This window comes from Canis lupus, chromosome 4 (genome assembly GCF_003254725.2).
Source record: "Canis lupus dingo isolate Sandy chromosome 4, ASM325472v2, whole genome shotgun sequence".
Lineage (NCBI taxonomy): Eukaryota > Metazoa > Chordata > Mammalia > Carnivora > Canidae > Canis > Canis lupus.
In genome coordinates this window covers 72,914,952-72,941,312 of record NC_064246.1, presented here as the reverse complement: position 1 = coordinate 72,941,312, position 26,361 = coordinate 72,914,952, and the positions used below count along the sequence as shown (strand labels likewise).

General features: G+C 39.1%; 1 protein-coding gene across 17 annotated transcripts in view; it reads right to left on the bottom strand.

Moving 5' to 3' along the window:
* Positions 1-26,361, bottom strand: part of LOC112652725 (UDP-glucuronosyltransferase 3A1-like) — a 119,545-nt gene that overhangs the window by 76,557 nt on the left and 16,627 nt on the right. For 3 of the 17 annotated variants that reach the window (XM_049109363.1, XM_049109362.1, XM_025436348.3), the window contains exons 1-5: positions 22,479-24,367; positions 20,492-20,682; positions 18,012-18,113; positions 9,803-9,911; positions 6,699-7,230 (exon numbers count right to left, since the gene is read on the bottom strand). The exons of 4 other annotated variants lie outside the window; for them this stretch is intronic. In XM_049109363.1, coding sequence (XP_048965320.1) covers positions 6,699-7,230; positions 9,803-9,911; positions 18,012-18,113; positions 20,492-20,585 — 837 coding nt within the window. In that variant the 5' untranslated portion in view covers positions 20,586-20,682; positions 22,479-24,367. Of the gene's footprint in view, positions 1-6,698; positions 7,231-9,802; positions 9,912-18,011; positions 18,114-20,491; positions 20,683-22,473; positions 24,656-25,768; positions 25,989-26,361 lie in introns of those variants that run through there. 10 more of the 17 variants (XM_049109357.1, XM_049109356.1, XM_049109360.1 and 7 more) reach the window with 8 other exon arrangements.

Below are 26,361 nucleotides of genomic sequence, written 5' to 3'. Positions count from 1 at the left end.
GATGCCTTATATTTCTTCTTCTTGCCTACTTGCTCTGTCTAGGGCATATCTGAATAGCAGTGATGTAAGTAGGCATCTTAGGCAGCACAATTTTAGTCTATTTATAGAGTATGATGTTAGCTTATTTCATAAATGCTCTATCACATTCGAGAAGTACTTTTCTATTTCTAGTATTATGAGTGTTTTTATCATGAAACAGTGTTAGTTTGTCAAATGTCTTTTCTGCATCTCTTGAGATAATATGCTTTTTTACCCCTTTCACTCTATTAATGTGTTATATTATGCTGATTGACTTTGTTATATTAAACTATTTATAAAATATTCTTTATCTCTTGTAAAAGTTTTGACATCAGTCTATTTTGTCTGATATTACTTAGTATGTAGCCACCTCCAGATGATTCTTAAAGAAGTTCATGATGTAATATCCCCCAAATTAGATTAATGTGTTTTTGTCAATTCTGCAAAACATCTATTTCTTCCTTTCTCTGCATTTGCTGGCTGTCCCCAGCTGCCAGTCTTTTACCTCATTGTGCAATTCTGGCCCTATTTAACTCCATCCTGCACAACACTCTAAGAACTACCATCCTAAAGGACAACTAAAATTGGCTTTGTTGTCATTTGACATTTACAAGATCAATGTAAATCTATAACTTAAAACTGGCAAGGGCAGAGCATGATGTCATAATAAGAAGCTACATAATCCCAGCCCTTCACAGATTAAATGAAAGGACAAAAAAAGCTAAAGATTGACTCAAATAAACTTTATAGGACTTGGGAAAATACTCAATGATATGGAGGAACCAAACATATGTGATGTGATTCAAGGAAGAAAAAAAACACTACAAACAGTGAGAATTTCCATGGCATTTTTACTCTCTTCCTGGAGTGCCATGCCAGATCCAGAGGCAGCAGTCCTGGCCCTGCCTTCAGCAGCAGGAGTAGAACTGAAACAATTTGCAACATTGTAACCACTTTATAGGCTCCCAAGTGACCAGTGTAAGTCTCACCAGACTTGGAGCTCTGACTGGGAATGGCAATATAGCTCCGATATCAGGCTGGTGGGAGTCTTGCAAGACAGTAGAAGTTACCATGCCAGGGAAAACTTTCAGGGCTACCATAGACTTAGAATCTTGAGGGCAAGAGATTATGGAAATAAAATATAACAGAACACCTAATACCCTGAACAGACTTTGGGTAAGACTCTGGGAATGTAAGACATTAATATTAGACAACTATACAGAAAGAATTGGGTGAATAAAAGTATACACAAAGGCCAGATAGAAAAAAAATGCTTAGGAAGTACCTAAGAATACTCTAAGTTGTCTTCCCTGGCTGACCCAAAATATTAAAACATTCCCCACTAATTAGTGAAAGTGTTCCATGGCAGCCTGCAAATACAAGTAGAGGTGACTGTTTTTACAAATGCCCAAAACTTTCTACAAACGATCACAAGACAAACCAAAGAAAGAATAGAAAGCCAAAATGTGTCATTTAAAGGAACAAAATAAATCTCTAGAAACTCTCATTGAAGAAACAGATATTGGACTAACTAAACAAGGGCTTTAAAATTGCCTAACATGTGCAAAGAGCTCAAGAAAAACATGGACAAAGATCTAAAGGAAATCAAGAAGACAATATATGAACAAACATATAATAGCAAGAGGAGACAAATTATTTTTCTAAAAGAACAAACTAAATAAAACAAAAAATCCATCAAAAAATGAATGGATAAAGAAGTAGTGGTCTATGTATACAATATAAATAATAGTGAAAGGGAATATAAGGGAAGGGAGAAGAAATGTGTGGGAAATATCAGAAAGGGAGACAGAACATAAAGACTCCTAACTCTGGGAAACGAACTAGGCGGGGTAGAAGGGGAGGAGGGCGGGGGGTGGGGGTGAGGGGGGCACTTGATGGGATGAGCACTGGGTGTTATTCTGTACGTTGGTAAATTGAACGCCAATAAAAAATAAATTTATTATAAAAAAAAACAATGGAATATTACTCAGCCATTAGAAACGACAAATACCCACCATTTGCTTCGACATGGATGGACCTGGAGGGTATTATGCTGAGTGAAATAAGTCAATCGGGAAAGGACAAACATTATATGGTCTCATTCATGTGGGGAATATAAACATTAGTGAAAGGGAATAAAGGGAAAGGAGAGAAAATGAGTGAAAATGTCAGTGAGGCTAACAAAACATGAGAGACACCTAACTCTGGGAAATGAACAAGGGGTAGTAGAAGGGGAGGTGGGCGGGGGGTGGGGGTGACTGGGTGATGGACATTGAGGGGGGCACTTGGCAGGATGAGCCCTGGGTGTTATGCTATATGTTGGCAAATTGAACTCCAATTAAAATTTTTTTTAAAAAAATAAAGGTAAGATTAGACACTAAAAAAAAAATAAGGGATCCCTGGGTGGCGCAGCGGTTTGGCGCCTGCATTTGGCCCAGGGCGCGATCCTGGAGACCCGGGATCGGATCCCACGTCGGGCTCCCGGTGCATGGAGCCTGCTTCTCCCTCTGCCTGTGTCTCTGCCTCTCTCTCTCTCTCTCTCTCTCTCTCTCTCTCTCTCTGTGACTATCATGAATAAATAAATAAAATCTTTAAAAAAAAAAAAAAATAAAAAAAAATAAAAAATAAAAAAAAAATAAAATAAAAAAATACAGTAACTGAATTGAAAAATTCACTGGAGTAATTCAATGCAGACCCAAACAGGAGAAAAACTTAGTTCTCTTGAAGATAGGTCATCTAAAATATCAAGTCTAAAAACCAAAAAGGAGAAAGGATTAAAAAAAAGTGAATAGAATGTCAGGGACTCATATGACCCCTCATGTGGATTAATATATGCATTGTGGAGGTCACAGAAGAAGAGAAAGAGAAAAAAGCAGAAATATTGCTTCAAAAAATAATGGCACATGACAAGATATTATATGTAGACAACTCTAAGATTCCTCACATACCAAAAAAACTGTCACAATTAATAAGCAATTTAGAAAAATAGCAAGAAACAAAATCAACTCGAAATATCAAATGTATTACTATATATTAATAAGGAACATTTCAAGAAAATTAGAAAACCAATTCCATTTACAATAGAATCAAAGAATAAAAATATACTCAGGAGTAAACTTAACCAAGGAGGTAAAAGATTTTACATTGAAAGCTAAAAGACATCACTGAAGGAAATATAAAAAGACACAAATAAATGGAAAAAGAAATCCAGGCTTCATGGATTAGAAGACTTTAGTACTTCAGTACTTTAAAGAAGTCAGTACTTCCCAAGATGATTCACAGATACCATGCAAACTCTATCAATAGTGAACAATCTTCTCTTTTGGCAGAAATAAAAAAAAACTATCCTAAATTTGATATGGAATTTCAAAAACACTGAGTGCCCAAGACAGTATAAGAAAAAAAGTACAGGGTTGGAGGTCTCATATTTCCTGATGCCAAAGGATACTACAAAGCTATAATATTCAAAATAATGTGCTATGACAAAAAGACATATGTATAGATCAACAAGGTAAAATAGAAAGTCCAGAAATATCCCCAGGTATATTTAGTCAAATAACTTTTTTGACAAAGGTGCCAGACCATTCATTAGGTAAAGACAGTCTTTTCAGCAAATGGCATTGGAAAACTGGATATTCACATGCAAAATACTGAAGTTGAACCATTACATTATACCAGATACTAAGTCAACCTAAAACAGAGGAGAGACCTAAAAATATGAGCTATATGTATAAAATCCTTAGAACATACAGAGAGAACTCTTTATGTAACTGAACTTGGCAGTGGTTTCTTGGATAAGACACCAATAGCACAGGCAACGAAACAAAAAATAGCTGAATTGGATTTCAACAAAAAGAAAAGCTCTGTGTGTCAAAAGACACTATCAAAATAGTGAAAGGGCAACTCAGGGAATGGAGAAATATTTGCAAGTCATATATCTAAAAAGATTGATTGCCAGATTATATAAAGAACTACTCTACCCAAAAAACAAACATGATTCAAAAATGGGCAAAGACTTGAGCAAGTATTTCTCCAAAGAAGATACATAAATGGCCAATAAGCTTATGAAATGGTAAACTTCACTAATCAGGGAAATTCTAATCTAATCACAACAAGACACCACTTCCCACCCATTAGGATAGCTAAGAACAATTTTTTTTAATCACATAAAGAAAACAGAAAATGTCAAGTGTTTGTGAAGATATGGAAAAGTTGGAACTCTTACACATTGTTGGTGGAAATGTTAACTGGGACAGCCACTGTGAAAGACTGTATGGCGGTTCCTCAAAAAATGAAATATGCAATTATCATATGACCCAGAAATTCCATTTCTCAGTATATTACCAAAAGAATTAAAAGTAGGGATTCCAACAAATATTTGTACACTACTGTTCATAGCAGCCTTATTCACCTTAGACAAAAGTGGAAGTAACCCATGTGCCTAAGGACAGATAAATAGATAAATAAATATGGTATATACAGACACAATGAAATATTACTCTGCCCAAAAAGGAAAGAACTTTGGACACATACTACAACATGGATGAATCTTGAAGACATTATGCAAAGTGAAATAAGCTATCACAGAAGAACAAATATTGTATGATTCCACCTGTATAAGGTGCGTAGAGTAGTCAAATTCATACAGACAAAAGAAGAGTAGTGGTTGCCAGGGTCTGGAGGCAGAGAGGAAATGAGAAGTCACTGTTGAGTGGGTATGAGGTTTCAGTTTGGGAAGAGGAAAATGTTCTGGAGATGGATGTAGGTAACGGTTGCACAAAATGTGGAAGTTCTTAATGCCCTTGAACTGTACCCTTCACTATGGTTAAGATGGTAAATTTTATACTATGTATATTTGATCACAATTTTTTAAATGGGAAAAAGAAGAAAAATTACATAAGCATCTGTTATCTCACAGATTACACACCTTAACTTCCATTATTCTCCTCCCTAATAACTCCTGTCTCAATTCCAAAACTTACCCACCATCATGTCAGGTAGAACATGTGTTTTGGCCTTGTCTTATTTGTGCAATTGAATCTTCCACTACTCTAGTCTGGCCAATGCCACTGAGGGAACCCAGTCTCATGGCCGTCTCACTTACACCTCCACACATTGGAGCCCTTGTCTCCTCAACCTGCTGCATCTTCCTCCCCAGTTCCATTTCTTAAAAAATGCCACCATGAATCAAAGTCCATTTTGCCCATGAACCATTCCCCAAAATTTTCTGTTCACTCAATGCAAGGTCAGTAGGGGAAGGGTAGATATTTTGGCACCTGGGAAGCCCAGGCCAGGTTTAGGCCTTTGCTGCCCTGAGCTGAATAGTACTGGGAATATTATGTACACCACCTGATTATTTGTCCTCGCCTTTATAAAATTGGAGATCATCACTATTCCCTCAAAGTGGCACAATATACAATGTATGAGATAATTTCTGTACAATAGCAACCCAGCACCTACAGGCAACGGGCAGCCACTAATCATAGCTTTAATTCATTTTGATAACTTTGAGAGCAGTAGTTTTGAGTTCAGGCTCTGCATTCAGACCACCTGGGTAGCATTTAAAACTTAAAATATGTAGACCCAATCCCAGACCAATCAAATCAGAACATCTCGGCTGAGCCAGGAGTTAGGGCTCTACACGAAGGAGCCATTGGAGATGATGCCTGCAGATCTAGCCATCATTTGCACCCAGTCCCACCTCATTACATTATTACATTACATTACTCTCTCTCTCTCGTTTATATTTAGTTATGGATAAACAATCTCCTTAAAAATTCTTTCATGTGGTAGACTCCCACTTCATAAGTATTTGCCTGTGATCATAAAAATTGAAAATTAAAATATCAACATGTTGAAGCATTTTTACCAGAAGGCTAGGACCAGGGTAAGGAACAGTTTAGGGCTGTTACCTAAAGAGATTCTCAATAACAGGGTCAGGTAGGACCTAACAGTACTTCCATGACCCTTACAGAAAGGGCTTCCTGAAAAGTGGGTCCTGGGATAAGCAAGATGGCAGAGTGGGAAGCCCTAGCACTCCTTCCCCCTAAAAACATGCCAATTCTTGGCAACATTTCATGCTCAAATTCTCCTTATAAGAAATCCAGAATCTAAATAAAAGGGTACCTCAGCCAAATGTGTAACCAGTCTCACTGAAGCCAGAGGATAGTTATGAAAATATCCTCTCATATCTCACTTGTGAAATAAGCCAATAACAGAAAAGCAAATATTGCAGGATTTCACTTATATGTAACATCAAAAATAGTCAAGTTCATAGAATCAAAAGTAGAAGTTGGTTTCCAGGGCTTGGGGGAAGGGGATAATAGGTACTTACTATTCCATGGAGAGGAAGAGTTATGAAGTTAAGTGAGATTAATAAGATGTAGAAATCTGATGCACAACATGGTGCCTACAGTCAATAGTTTATATTGTACTTTCAAAAATTTGTTAAGGGGGTAGATATCATACTAAGTGTTTTTACCAAAATAAAATAAAATTTAGAATAAAATAGAATACAATAAAATAGACTAGAAAATTAAAAATAAAATAAAAATGTACATTCTAGGTGTTTTGCTTGTCTCACCCTGCTTCAATCCCTGTGCCCACCGGAAGGGGAGCCACTAATTCTACACTGAAGAGCTTTACATGAAGTCCACATCGAGAGCTACAGTTTTACTTACTTGTGGCACTGGTTTAACAGGTCTGACCATTAAGCCTCCAACATACACAGTGTTGGGGAGCAGGGGCCGAGCAAATTCAAGGGCAAAGTCAGAGTTAACAAACCACAGCTCTGCTTTCTTTAGAAGATGAGACAAAACTGGCCTAGCACCTTCCGGGAAATGTTCCTTGATGGTCTTGTCAAACGTAGATTGGATTTGCCATTGTTTCATGAAGAAATCAAAGAACATCAGAAAATTCTTCACTCGGCTCCAGAAATCCATGCAGTCAGTTAACAAGGAATGGAATACTGGAACATAAGACACAGGGCTTGGTAGCCCAAGGTCCACACTGCCAAAGGGGGTGGGAAGAATTGACACAAATGGCTTCCCAAGCTTCTCAGCAATCAGGAAAGAACAGAAGTCAAATGCTTCAACAAATACCAAGTCAAAATTCTCATTTTTTAAGGAATCCATGATGTCACTTCTCCTTAGCAAATTACTGCATTGAATCCCCAATTGTTCCATTAACTTTACAAGGTTGTCAAATGCTTCTCTGTAGAAAAAAAAAAAAAAAAAAGGAAAGTAAGGGCAAACATTCACTGGAGGTGTTAATTTCACAATACATAAAGGAATCTTGGGCTACAAAGAAAATATCCCAGGTAAGTGAGACCATACCTGGCAGCAGACCACCTATTTTACCAGTGTTCAACAAATAACTGTTCTGGTCACTCTGCTCTGGGTGTTCTGTTTCTTAAAATGTTCTCACTCTCTCCCGTCCCCTTTCTCCAGCCAATCATATCCACCCACCATCCATGCCAATTCAAGAGCCTTCCACTGTGGGAGCCATCTCTGACTATAGCAGACCTCACAATTCGATGTCTACCTGATACATTCCGTGATGCTCTCTTTAACTTTCATCTCTATGAACATTATCTGACTTTTTATGAGTGACAGTCTTCTTTACCAGCCTACCTGTGGAACTAACTTGGTAGCAGAGTCCACAGTATTGATAATATAGCCATGTTCTGTTCCTTAAGTTTTGTACATTCTCCATTTGACAGATGACCTCACACAAGGAACTATCTGATGGTAGTATTAGAACCCAAATTCTAAGCTGAACATGAGATTTACATCTTTCTAGCCTATGAGGTAAACAATTTAAAACAAATAAAAAGTCTGTTTGAAGCTTACTATTAACCTTTCCATTTCATGCTAAAATTTTACCGATACCTAATTAAGACACTATATATGGCATTATTCTCCTTCAATGTTTTCCTGTCAGTGCCTGCAAAGAAAATGACCCTTTTTGTACAATATATGGGCAACAGATGAGAATCTTCTTGACCAGAGGTTACGGGTGCAGGTGCTTTGGAGACCTGCTACCTGAATGAAGGACTGAGAGAATCAATAGCTCTGCAAACTTGTAACCTGTACAAAACTATACCATGTCAGCTCACTTAAGGAAGGCTTAAACAGGTGAGAGCTCATTAGCAATATGTAGATGCCCACAAGTACTTTAGAATCTTTATAAGGGAAGGGAGAAGAAATGTGTGGGAAATATCAGAAAGGGAGACAGAACATAAAGACTCCTAACTCTGGGAAACGAACTAGGGGTGGTGGAAGGGGAGGGGGGCGGGGGGTGGGGGTAAATGGGTGACGGGCACTGAGGGGGGCACTTGATGGGGTGAGCACTGGGTGTTATTCTGTATGTTGGCAAATTGAACACCAATAAAAAATAAATTTATTATTAAAAAAGAAGTACTTTAGAATCGATTTTAAGTAGGACACCTGGGTGGCTCAGTGGCTGAGCATCTGCCTTTGGCTCAGGGCATGATCCTGGGGTCCTGGAATCAAATCTTGCATCAGGTTCCCTGCAGGGAGCCTGCTTCTGTCTCTGCCTCTCTCTCTGTGTCTCTCATGAATAAATAAATAAAATCTTAAAAAAAAGAACCGACTTTAAGTGACAGATGATTAGCTGAATGATCCTATATTTTTAAACAATTTTACATGATTGCTACATATTGTGCATAAATTCAAGATATGAAGTACAGATTACTCAAAAGTAGAGCATTAATCATATTTGAAATTAAGCTAATAAACTGAACAAAATACTTGCCATACGTAACATGTGTATACAACCAGTCTTCAAAGTGGGGGAGAAGAGACAAGATATATACTTTAAAAATTATGAATAATAATAAAGATGATATAGACAAAGTTTAAAATGACTATTTTATTTTATTTTATTAATAATAAATTTATTTTTTATTGGTGTTCAATTTGCCAACATACAGAATAACACCCAGTGCTCATCCCGTCAAGTGCCCCCCTCAGTGCCCGTCACCCATTCACCCCACCCCAGCCCTCCTCCCCTTCCACCACCCCTAGTTCGTTTCCCAGAGTTAGGAGTCTTTATGTTCTGTCATAAAGACTCCTAAAATGACTATTTTAGATAAGATCTCATAGACAAGAGAATTTTGTCTTCTACTTTAGGTAAGGAAAAGGCTTTATGAGAAAAAGCCAGATTTTAGGATCACCTTGATTACTGAATAAAATTTTTAAGGAAGAAAGGAAGGTGGGGTTAGTCCACTGTAATTAACCAAGCTAAAGGAATTAATATGCATCTTTCCCCCTTGTGTCAAAGATGAAGAATTTTCTATACATCCCAGGTAATGACAAAAACTCTCAGACTAATCTCACACTGGGTATCTCTAAGTTATTTGGGTTTTTAAATGAATTAGAAATATACCAGCTCAAAGTGGTGGCTCTGATATGCCTACCAAGAATGAGAAATTATGTTGTCTATCCTGCCTTCTATGTTGCAGAGAGTATATACAAAAACATTGTAGATGAAGTGTTGCCAGGAAGATCAAGAAGGAACATTCCCCCATGTTATACAGAAATACTTTCATGCTTTTAACGGAAGAGCCAAAATACACAGATTGACTGGCTGGGAGTGCAAAATTCATCTACTCCATCCATTCACTGTCACCTATCATTGATCTCCCCAACCATCTACACATCCATCCACTTCTCTTAAATTTGCTCCAAGTATCCATGCATCCAACCATTTATTTGTATCACTAAAATGGTAAGTCTTTCATTCAGAAAATAAAAGAAATTACCTGCCCTGCAAAGCTTCTTGCATAAAGAAATCAAAATATTTCTTTAATTCTTTTTCATGTTCCTCAGATAGAAGCCAACTGATAACGTGGTATACACTTTCCTTCTCTTCTAAATAAAAAAAATTAAAACACCAATAAGAAATATGTAATTATGTCATACAACCCAGATTAATATTAGCACAATGATATCATATTTTTATTCCAATAATTTTATATATATTTGTTTGCTTTTAGAGGTTTTTTTTTTTTGCTTGCTTCTTCATTTCTTCAATCATAGGATCTGATAATATTCCTTGAGAATCTTATAAAAATTCAATTACTTTTATTCAATTTAAAGTTTTCAAGTAAAGGCATAGATATTCGTCATTTTACAGGTGAGAAAACAAAGCTAAATGGAGTATAAGATCATTTGTCAAGGTTGCACATATAGTAAGTGGTACACAATGTATTTATTTTTTTAAGATCTTATTTATTTATTTATTTATTTGAGAGAGAAAGAGAGAGTAAAAGAGAGAGCACAAGCAGAGGGGAAAAGGAGAATCAAGCTCCCCACTGAGCAGGGAGCCTGACATGGGGCTTGATGCCAGGATCCTGGGATCATGACCTGATCTGAAGGCAGAAGCTTAACTGACTCAGCCACCAGGTGCTCCTACACTTTGTATTTAAATACAAATCTTATTTTATCCCAGTTTCCCAGTCCTTAGTCTCTTGGAAAAAAATCATTTTTATTTCTTAAAAGTGATACATGCAAAGGTTTTTGATTCAGTCAAAAATATGCCAAAGGCTAATTAAACAAAATAGTCTTCTGCAACTCTACTTCATATCTTGGCATCTCCTCCATAACTTACGTGTAATAAAGAGTCTGATGCCATTTTTGAAGTTGGACTGATGATAGCTTTCAAGCTTCATCTCACCCTTAACCCTCTGTGACATATCTTGGCAGACAGAGAAGAAAGCCTCAACATGCCATCCCTTATGAGCACTGGGTGTTATGCTATATGTTGGCAAATTGAACTCCAATAAAAAAAAAATGCCATCCCTTGTGTGAGCAAGAGTTTCAAGCCAAGCAAGCCAGACCCAAGTAGGGGAATCCTCATCCATCCCACTCAGAAGCTTTCACAATTGGCATTTTGGGACAAAAGTATGGGTTTGGACTTTCAGTAGCCCTGGGTCATGTGTCTCACACAAATCCCTCTTCTATATCAGCTTGGATTGTGCTTCTGGATCCAGCATGAGCTGTGATTGACACTAGGGTAGGTAGAAGTCTGTGACCAATGGTTGTGTGTCTCCAGGACTGCCCCCATTATAGACAGTACTCTGTAATAAATTAAAAGAGTTCTCAGCTTTGACATATGTGGAATCTAACATTACTTAAAAAGAAATTATTACAGATAAATGACACAGATTGGCTTCTGTGGCTCTACATCAGAGGTTCTAAACTACTTCTAACATCAGATGGATACAGCAAAGACAAACCTTAATGGTCTTGGTCAGTACTGGGGGAACATAACAGGTATGTCTAAAGAGCTCACCAAATTTATCAAAGTATCTCTGTAGTCTTAGGAGTTAACAAGATATTAGATAGAGGACAACTATGCATGTCCTGTCTTAACTACTGGGATTAAATATCCTATAGTCATAAGATCAATTGGTTAAGTAATATCATAGTAGCTATGGTTGCTCTTATGTGAAAAGTCATAAGTTAAAATTAAGGTTTTAGCACTAACAGCACAACAAAAAGGGATTCATTGGATCTGCCAAGCATATTAAAACTGTTAACGGAACCAAATATATTTAATAGAATTCCTTCAAAGATTAAATCCATTAAAATGTATCTATTAACAAGGAATGATTTTCTCCACTGCTTCCCCATTTAATAGCCTAATTTAGACTATTCTTAAACCTGAATGAATGGTGCCTCTCAGCGTACTGTTATAACTTTACTGCTAATGTCATCATATTAGGGCCACCATTTCCAATATTACTGAAATTGCTGACTATATCTACTAAGTACTAATAGATACTTTGCAAGCATAGATTTAGGAATATATTCTGTTCAATTCCTATTTCAACAAGTTCTCAGCTGCAGTGTCTCTTCACCTTCATCTTTGAAGGACACAAATCATTTTGTAGCTGGCTTCTCATGGACTACCTCAACAGCCCCGCACACAAGCTTTGTCAGCAAGATCTTAACCACATTTAACTCTTTCCAGAAACACATGTATGACACTACATTGAGGAAAACCTCCTTTTGCAGAGATTCATTGAGCATACTCATTTAGGACACAAACATTCACATAGGAATTTACAAAGAGGGATGTGCTGCTGCCCTAAATAAAGCGCAAGCCATGGCACCTCACTTAAAATTCCTCAGACGAATTACTTGCTCAGTTGAAGGTCCTTCCACCCCTGACACTGTCAAATACCTATTATGGTTTTGTTTCCAGCATGAGACCTACTTTCAAACAGCAACTGGTGAACATTTTATATATATATGAAATACATTTATATGAAAATTCTGCTATATATACATACACATATGTATAAATTTATATGTTCATATATATTTATATTTAACTACATAAATATATGTAAAATTCTGAAAAGAAATAATAGGTTACAAGGCAGTGGAGAAGGTATAGTTAGACAGTGGAGTACCAGTAATCTGTCTCCTGACCTAGACAATTCCACTGACAGAATTTGTCTAAAATAACTATTTGGGAATTCTGCAGTCAACTGATGCTTTTCAATGACTAGGAGAAGTCCTTAACTATAAATTGCAGATAAGGGGCACCTGGGTGGCTCAGTGGTTGAGCATCTGCCTTTAGCTCAGAGCATGATCACAGGGCCCTGGATCGAGTTCTGCACTGGGCTCCCAGCAGGGGGCCTGCTTCCATCTCTGCCTATGTCTCTGCCTCTCTATGTCTCTCATAAATAAATAAATAAAATCTTAAAATTGAAATAAATAAATAAATAAATAAATAAATTGCAGATAATTTTAGTCATGTCAGCTCTTTTCACAGTAGCAACTATCCATGCCCCACTCCTCAGCCTCCAAGCAGAAAGCTATATGTATGTGTTCATAGAACAGCTTGTACACAGGTTTCAAGAGCCTAAGTGGGAAAAAATGACCTTCAAATATCAACTATCTGAGCTCTGATTGCTGCTTCTGATCACAGAAGTACAGACAAAGAAATCAGCAGCAATATTTTTGGATTATGCTTTGTCATTGCAGCCACATCCCTCTCTGACTGAATGGACTTCAAGGGGGTCTTAAAAGACTGATGTTCCCTTTTCCCATCATTTTTCTCATTTTCTTCTTTGGGAGGGAAACATGAAAAGTTAGGACATTGTAAAACAACTACATATACCAGGAAAATTAGAAAGTGTCCACTCAAGCCGAGGAAAAGGCTTGGAAAAGACCTAAGAATACCAAAATTTATACCTCACAATGATCCTTAACACAAAGTCAGCCCAGAACAATTTTTTAATGAAAAAAACTAATAACTAAAATCTATGAATCCTAGAGAAAGGAGGAGAGTCTCATCTCCAGATATAGCACAGTGTCAGATTCAAATGGACAGTTTTCAAAAAAAAATTATAAGAAAACTAAGGCTTATTCAAAGGAAAAAGTAAAATAACAGAAACTGTCTCTGAGAAAGACCTGATGGCAGATATACTAGACAATGATTTTAAAGTAACTGCCTTAAAGATTCTCAGAGAGGGGATCCCTGGGTGGCTCAGCAGTTTAGTACCTGCCTTTGGCCCAGGGCATGATTCTGGAGTCCGAGGATTGAGGCCCCCATCAGGCTCCTGGCATGGAGCCTGATTCTCCCTCCGCCTGTGTCTCTACCTCTGTGTGTCTCTCATGAATAAATAAATAAAAATCTCCTAACTCTGGGAAATGAACTAGGGGTGGTGGAAGGGGAGGTGGGTGGGGGGTGGGGGTGACTGGGTGACGGGCACTGAAGTGGGCACTTGACGGGATGGGCACTGGGTGTTATTCTATATGTTGCCAAATTGAACACCAATAAAAAATAAATGTATTAAAAAAATAAATAAATAAAAATCTTTAAAAAAAAGATTCTCAAAGAGTTAAAGGAAGATGTGGAGAAGGTCAAAGAAAAAGTGTATGTAAAATAGGAATGTCAATAAAGGCATAGAAAATCTAAAAAGAAACCAGAAAACATTCTACAACTGAAAAATAAAATAAATGAAATGAAAATTTCACTATAGGGATTCAAAGGCAGATTTGAGCAAGCAGAAGAAATAATTAGTGAACCTGAAGATAAAACAATGGAAATTATCAAGTGTGAAGAACAGAAAGTTAAAAGATTTCAGAAAAGAACACAGCCTAAAGGATCAACATATGCACTGTGGATGCTCACAAGGAAAAGAGAGAAAGAAAGGGATAGAGAGAACATTTTAAGTAATAAGAGCTGAAAATATCCCAAATGGATGAAAAATATTAGAATAAACATCTAAGAAGCTCAACAAACTCCAAGGAAAATGAACTCAGGTACCCACCCACATCAGGACACATTATAATCAAAATTGAGAAAGATAAAGAGAGAATATTAAAGCAGCAGGATAAAAGTGACTCAACACATATAAGTGATTGTCAATGAGATGATCAAGATTTGTAATCAGAAATTTCGGAGGCCAAAAAACAAAAATTGGAGTCCAGAAGGAAGTGGCCCAATATATTCAAAATGCTAAAAGAAGGGGTACCTGGGTGGCTTAGTGAATTAAGCATTCAACTCTTGGTTTTAGCTCAGGTCACAATCGCAGGGTAGTGGGATAGGCCCTGTGTTGGGCTCCATGCTCCATGGGAAGTCTGTTTGAGATTCTTTACCTCTTCCTATCCCTCTCCCCCTTCCCCTACTCACTCTCTCTCTGTCTCTCTCTTTCTCTCAAATAAATAAATAAATAAATAAATAAATAAATAAATAAATAAACATCTTTTTTTTAATGGTAAAAGAAAAGAACAATCAACAAAAAATCTTATATCCAGCAGAACTACCCATCAAAAGTCAAGGAGAATTAAGGCAATCACAGATAAACAAAACTAAGGGAGTTTGTTACCACTAGAACTGCCCTCAGAGAAAACTTAGGGGTGTTCTCCATGGGGAAAATAAAAGGACATCAGATAAAACTCAAAGGTGTATAAAGAAATAAAGACTTAAAAAAGGTAAATGAACAGGCAATAATAAAAGCTACTGCTATTGTAACAATGGTTTATAACTGCATTTTTGTTTTCTACATGATTTAAGAGACCAGCACATTATTTTTTTAAATATTTTATTTATTTATTCATGAGAGGCACAGAGACAGAGAGAGAGGCAGAGGGAGAAGCAGGCTCCATGTAGGGAGCCTCACATGGGACTTGATCCTGGATTTCCAGGATCACACCCTGGGCTGAAGGCGGCGCTAAACCACTGAGTCACCAAGGGTGCCTGAGACCAGCACATTAAAATAAACTAATAAACTAATAAAAACTAATGTATAATTAGTTTGTAATTATAATTATATACTAATGTATAATTAGCAATGTATAAAAATGTAATTTTGTGACATCAATTAACCAAAAAGGTTAGGGATGAAGCCATATAGGAGCAGCATGTTTGAATGTTAATAAGCTGGTATAAATTAAAATCTGAGTGTCACAGATTTAGAAGGTTAAATGAAATCCCCATTGTAACCACACACACAAAATAACTGTAGAATATACACAACGTAGAATTAGAAAAGAATTTAATGTTTTATAAGGAATTAACCAAATACGAAAGAAACAGTGATACAGAAAGTGAGGGGGGGGAGCTAAAAGGCATATAGAAAACAAATAGCAAAAGGACAGAAGTAAGTCTCTCTTTATCAGTAATTACATTAAATGTACATGGATTAAATTCTCCAAACAAAAGACAGAGAATGGCAGGGGGATCCCTGGGTGGCGCAGCAGTTTGGCGCCTGCCTTTGGCCCAGGGCACGATCCTGGAGACCCGGGATCGAATCCCACGTCGGGCTCTCGGTGCATGGAGCCTGCTTCTCCCTCTGCCTGTGTCTCTGCCTCTCTCTCTCTCTCTCTCTCTATCATAAATAAATTTTAAAAAATTAAAAAAAAAGAGAATGACAAAATGGTAAGAACACACAATCCAACTGTAATATCTTAGTATGGTGACAGTTTGTAGCTACACTTGTGGTGCATACATAGTTGTCAAATCACTACGTTGTACACCTGAAACTAATGTAACATTGTGTGTCACTATGCTTCAAAAAATAATAATAATTAAAAATTAAAAATAAAATAGGATTAGCAATGGGGGCAAGAAGGTGTGGAGTGTATGGAAACTTCCTGTAGTATCTTTACAACTTTTCTGTAAACCTAAAGTTATTCCAAAATGAAATGTATTAAACAAATAAAAACAAAAATTAAAAGGCCTCAAATAAAAATATAATCCAAGTATATTCTGTCTGCAAGAGACTCACTTTAGATCCAATGATACAGATAAACTAAAAGGGAAATGATGGAAAAAGATATTCCATGTAAGTAATAACCAAAAGAAAGCAGAAGCAGATGAGCCTATGACAACATAACAGATTTTAAATCAAAGAAGATTAAAAGAGACACATAACAACATTATATATTAATGAAAGTTCATACAACAAGAAGATATAACAATTACAAACATATATGCACGTAATAAGATATGATCAAAATGTCTAAAGCAAAAACTGACAGAATTGAAGGAGAAATAGACAGATCTATATTAATCATTGAAATGTCATACTCTAACCGATGGATAAAATAACCAGAAAGATGATCAGCAAGGAAATAGGAGATTTAAACACACTGATACACTAGATGTAAGAGACATATACAGAGCATTCTACCCAACAACAACAGCATACATGGGTATGCTTCTCAAGGATACATGGGACATTTTCTAGCAGAGACCATATGTTAAGCCACAAGTAAGTCTCAACATATTTTAAAAGACAAGTATCATACAACATACTTCTTCTGACCACAACAGGTTGAAGTTAGAAATCAACAGAAAGAAAACCAGAAAATTCACAAATTATGGAAGTTAACACTTTTTATAGAAGCAATGTATCAAAAATAAATCACAAATGAAATCATAAAATCCTTAGAGACAAATGAAAATGAAAATACAGGGCAGCCTGGGTGGCTCAGCAGTTTAGTGCCTGCCTTCTGCCCAGGGCCTGATCCTGGAGACCCGGGATCGAGTCCCACATCCCACTCCCTGCATGAGCCTGCTTCTCCCTCTGCCTGTGTCTCTGCCTTTCTCTCTCTCCCTCTCTCTGTGTCTCTCATGAATAACTAAGTAAAATCTTAAAAAAAATAAGAAAGAAAATGAAAATACTAAATACTAAAACTTATGGAATACACCAAAGGAGCATTTAGAAGGAAATTTAAAGCTATAGATGCTTATATTAAAAACAAAGTTTCTCAAAAAAATATCTCAAATCAATAACCTATCCTGGCTCCTTAAGACACCAGAGAAGGTGTACTAAACTTAAAATGAACATGTTAGAATTAATAAAGATAAGGGAGAAATTAATAAAATTAGAAATAGGGAAACAATAGGAAATCAATGAAGCCAAACCGAGTACTTTGAAAAGATCAAGAAAATGCACAAACAAGACAGAAGGACTCAAATTACAAAAACCAAAAATGGAAGAAGGAACACCACTAATGACCACACAGAAATTCAAAGGACTACAAAAGAATTCATGAACTCTAGATGCTACAAATTAGAAAATAGATGATACAGACAAATTTTTAGAAAGACATAAACTACCAAAGTTAACTTAAGGAGAAATAGACATTCTGAATAGACTTATAAAGAGTAAAGGTTGCCCCATTTAGGTAAACTCAGAGTTTATTGATCGATAATAATGTATGGAGGCTTCCCTAAAATGAAGTGACACTCGAGTTACAGAGGTAAAATATGTAGATATGGCATTGTGGAAGCCAGGTCTATACCTCCTAATAAGATATCCAGCACTTAACAAAACACACACACACACACACACACACACACACACACACTTTCCTCATCTTTTTAGTACAAGAAATTCAAAAAGATTTTGTGCTAAGCAAGGCTATACAAAAACAAACAAACAAAAACATTGTCTATCTTTTCCTGGGATAGAGAAATTTAATAATTACAAAAAAAAAACATACTTGGGATTAAATAATCTCCTCCATAAAGAAGCATGGTGACATTATGTCCATGATCTTGAAGTATCTGAGATACCCGGTCCAGCAGTAAATAATGGCTTCCACCTAGGGACAATAAAATATTTCATTTTTGTAAAGGTGAGAATGGAAAATCTGAAACTGATACTGGGGATAGGGAAATCCAGGATAAGTGAGCAGAGCATTGACGGTTAGTAGAAGAAAATGAGTTTCTTTAGGATAAGCCCCAGACCAGATACCCACATTCTTTCTGGCCAAATCTTGACATGTAGCAATCTTATATGAAAAATTCCCTTTTGCAATTTAAGGTCTCTGTGCCAATGAGATGAGCCTCTCTATGCTTAGGCTTGAAGAAGTTCATGATCTTAGTTTAGGTACATGCTGCAATTTAGGCAGGCTTAGTGAAGATACTATATCCTAAAGAAGTAGCTGTTTTCTAGAAATTTTGGCACAGTGCTATGTATGTGAGAATTAAGTGTTTCTAAAGGAGAAGCAATTAGAGCTATTTCTGGAATTCTTCTCTCTGGAATTTATATTAACAAGGGAGCCAGAAACATGGGAACATGAATATCAGTCCAAGAAACAGCCACGGAAGCAGAAAGGGGTTAGAGCCAATGCTCAGAGCCCAAATCCTTCGGATTCAAATGTATTTGGCAAGACGTTCCTCAGTTGGGGCCTGAAAATTGCTGAACATCAAATTACAGAATTCAGAATAACTGTGGACCCTTGGGGTGGAACTACAGGATCCTGTATGCATGAGAAACTGGGACATCACTCACCCTACAAAAATCCTGGGATCCTAAGGAAACAAGCTTGATCATCTGGGGAGGTACAGGTTCTATCACAAAAATATCTAAAACTATGTGATGTCAAAGAGCATTTTTCTTGAATCTATGGGTCAAGGAATAGAATTTGCCCATATGGGAAAGTGGGGATTATTTGGAAGATAAAGATCTCATGATGATTGGGTCAGCAGAGAGGGATGCAGGACTATAGAAATGGGATGTATCTGTGGAAATTACCCTAGTTTTTAAAATCTATAATTCTATTGCCTGAGATAACACAGATTATGGAAAACACAAAACCATACTCCCTCCAACTGCCTACTCTGGCTCACATTTAACCCAAGGAAGAAACGGATACAGGGCACAAGCCCTCTCACAGAGGCCATCATGCCTAAGGGTCTGGGTGACCCAGTGCGTTCTGGGACAGAGGCGGGACCTCCAGCGCCTCTCACCTGCACCTGCTCCCTCTCAGAGTCTGGACGACATGCACTTTCAAGAAGTGAGAAAGTTCTTTTTTTTTCTGTTGCTTCTAACTATTACTAAAAAGAGATTTAAAATAGAAATCAAAGTTTTTTAAATGCTGATTTTTAGGAATCTCCACTGTAAAGAGTAGAGTTTGGGAAAGAGGACGGGCTAGAGATAAGAAACAGTAAAGTTGGGGTGTCCATGAGGGAGGTCTCGTGGGCTCTTGCAAAAGGCCCCTTATTCCCCTGACCCTCAGGGTCACTGTCAGGAAATAAAACAGAGATGCTCAATTAGACTCTGTGCTTTTTCCTCAGATTTTTGGGGATCTAAACGTGACCTGGGGAGACCCCTATCCTTTCATGATGATGCCACATTTTCCTGGGGAAGCTCCATCCTATGATGCCTCCTTATCCTGACAAATGTTCCTATTCCCCTTCTGTTGCTTTGGGGCCAAAGTAAAGGAAATAAACCTGACTTCCTGCAGAATTGGCTGCTTCACTATCCTTCAAAAGCTTCGAGCAGCAAGGGCAAAAGGGAGAGGGGCTCCCAAGGACTTGACTGTCCTGGGGTCCCCTCCTGTGCCCATCAGTTCTGCAGGTGTCCTGTGAATGACACATTCCCAGTCTGGGCTGCTGCCCACAAGAGTCCCCATCCTTGGCCTCCAAGAGCCTAAACTGACCTCGCCTTCCACTTCCTACAGCATCTACTGCACACCTCCAGACGTCTGGGGTATGCCTCTGAACGTCCAGCCTCACCCTGGAGTAGATGGCTCGAGGTCTCCAGGTCAGCCCTGGATCTAAATTCTGGCCCCAGCTATGCACCATGGGAAGCACCTACAAGGCAGATTTTTTTTTTTAAGTTTTTATTTATTTATTCATGAGAGAGACAGAGAGAGAGAGAGAGAGAGAGAGAGAGAGGCAGAGACACAGGCAGAGGGAGAAGCAGGCTCCATGCAGGGAACCTAATGTGCCAGGATCATGCCCTGGGCCAAAGGGGCAGGCACTAAACCGCTGAGCCACCCAGGGATTCCCTACAAGGCAGATTAAAAGAGAAGAAAGGAAACCACTGTTTTCTCAAGAACTGACTTCCCCAGCCCAGCAGTGGGGACCTCTCTGCGACACAGGCCTGCCCACCTCTACCTCAGCCAGCCTGGGACACAATCCAGTCTGAAAACCCGGGATGCAGCTGTCTCTGATTTTCCCACCAAGCACTCACCCAGTGAGGATACAGTCAGGATTTTGGCGGCCTCTGAGAGCAGGAACCCAGACAGGAGGAGGCAGGCTAGCAGCAGCGCCCACTGTCTGGCCATGTTCGCTCCTGGACCAGCTGTGGAGCCCAGTCCTGTGCCCTGTGCCCTGAGCCTGTGCCCTGGGGACACACTCTGTGCTGGCAGCCAAGGAAATGCACTGAGGGGACAGATTGGGAGGAGGTGAGAGGTGGATCCCGCTGTCTGCTCTTCCGTTTGTCTCTGCTCGCCCTTTGCTCCTCCTCCCCGGGTGCTTGCTCCATAGGCTCTTCTGTTCTCACCCTCCCTAACCTCAGGTAGTGGGAAGGAGGGGTCAGTGAGCTCTCCTTAACCCCTCTCTGTCCCTGTAATCGCTCTCCACAGAGATGATACTCTAAACCAGGAATGCAGAGACCTTAGGAAATTGCTTTCCAAGATAGTTCCACCTCCAGGTCACTCAAACCGATTTCCATTTTAGAGATCCTTTTCCAAATGTTCCCACCTCCTTTTTATGGTATTTTGATAGGGATTGCATTAAACGTGTAAATTGCCCTGGGTAACATTGACATTTTCACAATATTAATTCTGCCAATCCAGGAGCATGGAATATTTTTCCATCTCTTTGTGCCTTCCTCGATTTCTTTCAGAAGTGTTCTATAGTTTTTAGGGTATAGATCCTTTACCTCTTTGGTTAGGCTTATTCCTAGGTATCTTATGCTTTTGGGTGCAATTGTAAATGGCATTGGCTCCTTAATTTCTCTTTCTTCAGTCTCATTGTTAGTGTATAGAAATGCCACTGATTTCTGGGCATCGATTTTGTATCCTGCCACGCTACTAAATTGCTGTATGAGTTCTAGCAATCTTGGGGTGGAGGCTTTGGGTTTTCTATGTAGAGTATCATGTCATCGGCGAAGAGGGAGAGTTTGACTTCTTCTTTGCCAATTTGAATGCCTTTAATGTCTTTTTGTTGTCTGATTGCTGAGGCTAGGACTTCCAGTACTATGTTGAACAGCAGTGGTGAGAGTGGACATCCCTGTCTTGTTCCTGATCTTAGGGGAAAGGCTCCCAGTGCTTCCCCATTGAGAATGATATTTGCTGTGGGCTTTTTGTAGATGGCTTTTAAGATGTTGAGGAATGTTCCCTCTATCCCTACACTCTGAAGAGTTTTGATCAGGAATGGATGCTGTATTTTGTCAAATGCTTTCTCTGCATCTGAGAGGATCATATGGTTCCACCTCCTTTTTAAAAAAGACTTTATTTATTCATTCATGAGAGACACACAGAGAGAAGTAGAGACACAGAGGGAGACGACACTTCCCTGTGGGGAATGTGATGTGAGACTCAATCCCAGTATCCAAGATCATATCATGAGCCAGAGGCAGACACCCAACCACTGAGCCTCCCAGGAGTCCCTAAATTTTCTTACCTTCTAACTGCTCCTTTGACCTCATACTGCCATCCCCATACCCCATATCCCAGGTACCTGCTTAAATCTCTGCTAGCTCTCCCATCTCAAGATCCCAGAAGCTGATTCCCAATGGGAAATGCCTACACTTATTGCTCAGAGTTTCTTCAGAAATTAACTTGCTGATAACAAATGCTGGTGTCCCCTAAGTGTTAAGCCCCTCTGGAGGGCCAGATCTTGACCTGATGCTCTGAACCTCTAAAGGTCAGTCTACAGATCTGAACAGGCATGAAAATAGGATTGGGAAGTGGGCACCAGGAAGTTCTAGTCTTATAAATGTTTGAAATTATTCATTAGAAAGATTTTTAAACTCTATCAACATTATTCCATTATTTTTCTTCAAGTTCTCTCCATGTTTGTGCTGTATAGTCTTTGAGGCCATGTGATTACATGCATACACATTCACAATTATCACCTGTTCAGATATTGTCTTCCCAGTGAAAATTTAATGTGCACTAGGAAGGCACCTTTTAATGTGAATGCAATCACATTACTTTGTCTACAAACCTTACCAATCCCTCCAATTGTCCGAATAATAACCTCTGTTGGGATATGAATTTGCTGGTATAGGAGCCAATCCAGAATCACACAGCGCCTTTAGTTATCGCATCTACTTATCCCCTTTCGTAAGGATTGGTTTCTCAGCCTTTCTTTGTCTTTCATGTCATTGACATTTTAAAGATTACAAGTTGCTTATTTTGTATGACAGATGCCCAGTTGGGTTTCCCTGATGTTGCTCATTATACTTCAGGTTACTAGGAAGTTTGGCAAGAACACTACAAAGGTAGTGTTGATTCCATCTCAGCGAATCACAATGGGAAGCACATGATGTCAGAATGTTCTGTTCTAGACTTGATAACTCTGTTGTTTAAGGTGGTGTTCATCAAGATTGTCAACAGTAAAGCTTTTTTTTTTTTTTTTTTTTTTTTTTTTTTTTATCCTGTAATTAGGAAATAAGACAGGGGGAGACATTTTGAAACTGAAATTCTGTTCCTCATCAAATTTCCCTCATTTTATCATCGTTCATATTTCTTACCTGATTCAAGTATTACTGTCATAGTGGCAAATTAATGATTTTTTTAAGTCAAATCGTGGACCTGAGGCCCCACAGCCTCACTCACACGGAGGTCCAAGTTGTGTATTTGAGGTCTCCATGACTACATTTTTAAGAGTGAGAATCTTGAGAAGGGAATCATGGGAAGTGAAAACCACAGCATGAGCTGTGGCCCAAAGGCAGACTCCAGGCCTGAGCATCAAAGGAGGAGCACTTCAGAGGAGGGACTCAGGACAGAGACCACAGGTGGAATCCTTGGGGGCCACACATGCCAAGCTGCAGGACAGAGACTAAGCTTCCTGAGCTTGGAGGTGAGGTGAAAGGGAGATGTAAGAGCAAAGGCCAAAATGGAAGAGCTGGCCAATATCTCATGTCATATCATGAAAAGTGAAAAAAAAAAAAAAAAGCAGAAAGAAAGAGAGAGAGACTGAAAAGTTTCTGAGATAGTGAGTATATGAACCAGACTATGGCCATCTTGAGAAATTCCATCACTATAACTACTCTGTGGCCTAAAACCTTCTTAAGTACAGCCCTTTCCTCCATTTTTTTCTTTTAACTCACCCTTAAGTACACCCTCCAGGCAAAGCTTCCTTGATCAGTTCAGGATATGACTCCTTCTAGACAGCCCCCCAGTATATACTCCCCAGCCTTTAAAGCAGGTCTAGCTGGAGGTGGTATTGTGGAGACCTACTAATCTTGTGGCAGCCCAAGACAGTCTTATGTTTATGTAATAAATATTCATAATAAATCATTTCTCATCAAGCTGGACCTGTTTGCCTTTTTCTTCAGTCTCATGGCTTCTTTGGCCTTTGAAGGTAGTTGTACATATATCTCCCTTTCAGGGAACAACAGAATGAACTAAGCAGGGGTTATGTCTAGGAATAGGGAGTGGGGAGGAAGGTGGGGCTATCTTGCTGAAGGTTTGGGTCTGCAAGAGGAGTCCATTGATAAGGGGTAAGAACCCTGAGATCGAATTCATAGACACAGAAAATAGGACAGGGATTTGCCAAGAGTCAGAAGTGCGGGTGTGGGGTGGTAATCAGTGCAGTTTTAGTTTGGAAAGATGAAAAGTTCCAGAGATGGATATCAGTAATGTTTACACCACAATATGAATGTACTTAGTGCTGCTAAACTCTATACTTAGTGGCTAAAATAGTCAATTTCATGTAATGTATATTTTTTTAAAAAGACCACCAAGAGTGCTTCACAAAAATTTCTAAACAGAGACAGAAAATAGTGAAGAGCAATTTGAGTGCCACCCTCAAGTACCAATACAGAGAAGAAAACGGGTGTCCTGAGCTGGGGAAAACCATATACAACCAGTGGCTCCCCAAACATCTGTCAAGGCTGAACCTCCATCAGGCCTTCTTCTGCTTCCTGGTCCCACACAGCCACCTGGCCACCATGCCCAGCAGCTTCCCACAGAGCCACAGGGTGCCCAGGGTGACCACCAGCAGGAACAAGATGACGTCCAGCAGGTACTGCTCATGCCATGGCTGCTGCAAGGCATAGGGCTTGAGGTGAGCTGCACCCCCTGTCTGGAGGATGTGATCGATCCAGCCCACCAGCCTCTGGGTAGGGGTCAGGGGGTGAGAGCTCCTGATGATGCTGGCAGCCACGGCTGCTGACTTGTACCTGTTGGCAGAGACGGGGGTGGGGCATTACTCATGCGACCTCAGAAGTCTTAGAGACCTGCATCTCACACACACTTTCATCCAAATGCACAAAAGACTCAGTTTGAAGGAAAAGTTCTTGGCCTGGCCTTGCCACAGTCTAGGTGGGTCCCACTGAAAAGTTCTAACTGGTCCCTCCATGCAAAGATCCAAGCCTAGTGCTAAAGTGCTAAACTATAAAAAGGTGACCAAAATGTAAGGACACGTCTCTACCCAAGGATATTTATGGTACAATGAAAGAAAAAGTATATAGGAATATATGCTATGTAGTATACACGGATTTAGGGTAAACGTCCTTGAGACCCTAATAAGACCTCCAGTCCATCATGGTTATCACATCATTGTGCTGGATGGGAATTTACTTAAGAGAACATGAGCTTTTTTACGGACTCACTTAACAGAAATTTATCCGTTTACTTTGTGGCAGGCCCTGTGCTAGGCCCTGGGAACACAGGGGAAATAAGAGACACACCTGGCCATCCAGGGAGCTTACACTCTACTTTCTAGTATAAGGGACACACAATAAATTAAAACAAAGAAATGGGGTGGTTACTGATCATGAGAAGTGTTAAGACAGAAAAATTATGATTGAAGGGGCTGGAGAATAAGGTATTTAGGACTGTCACACAAAGACCTCCTGCCTCTCTGAGGAGAGGACATTGGAGATGACACTGTCATGAAGGAGCCATCCCTGTGAAGGGAAGGGAAGGATATCCCAGGGAGTAGCACTGACAAAAGGCTTAAGGCAGGAAACAGTGTGGCATTTTAGGGGACAGAGAGGCAACTCCTGACTCAAATGGAATTCTACTATAAGCACTCCAAAATATAAGACCTCTCAGAGACCCTGTATAAGTATATTGAGGTCTTCACCCTTAAGACAGCAATTGTTTTCAACATCTAACCTAAATTGCCTAGTCTTGTCCTCAGAGGAAACACATCAGTTGTAAGCATCATGCACGTATTATTCTGTGTCTTGGAAGTTTCAGCTTTTATTGCAAAAAAGTGGCACACAGTGCCCTTTGTGTTTTATGTCTTCATTCAGCCTACGTTACCACAAGCCCAAAGAGCTCCTTACCTCTTATCTTCTATAACTTGCTTCATCTTCAGAGCCAATGTCTCTGCCTTGATCTGCTGTAGCTGGATAGAGACACCAAACATTTTGGCCTCTACTCGGACAAGGTTTTCAGGCTGGTCTCCAAATAGGGGAATCCCCACCATGGGCACACCATGTTGGATGGCCTCCATTATGCTATTCATCCCACCATGGGTGACAAAAAGACGGATGTGTGGGTGAGCTGTTGCAATTAAGAAACAGAGCAGAATATTTCAGATTGAAAATTTTCAGAATGAAAAGTTTCAGAAAACCAGGGAAAGGAGGAAGGGCAGAAGAAAATACAAAGGGAATTTCAAAGTCTGTTGGAGCCATTATAAAAAATGTTTTGCTTGGGAAATATCCAAGATGCATGTTACTAACATACAGGATTCCAAGTGCTGCCTTCTTGTGGAAATTCCTTGCTGTAGCCAGAACCTAGCTAAGACTCAGAACCCAGGGAATTCTCTAGACAATAATGCCAAGCAAGGAGTATATATGTCTCTCCATCCATCAATCTTTCTCTCTGTCATCCTAGTCACTCCCTTCGTTTCATCCAGCTGTTTTCTCATTGTGTC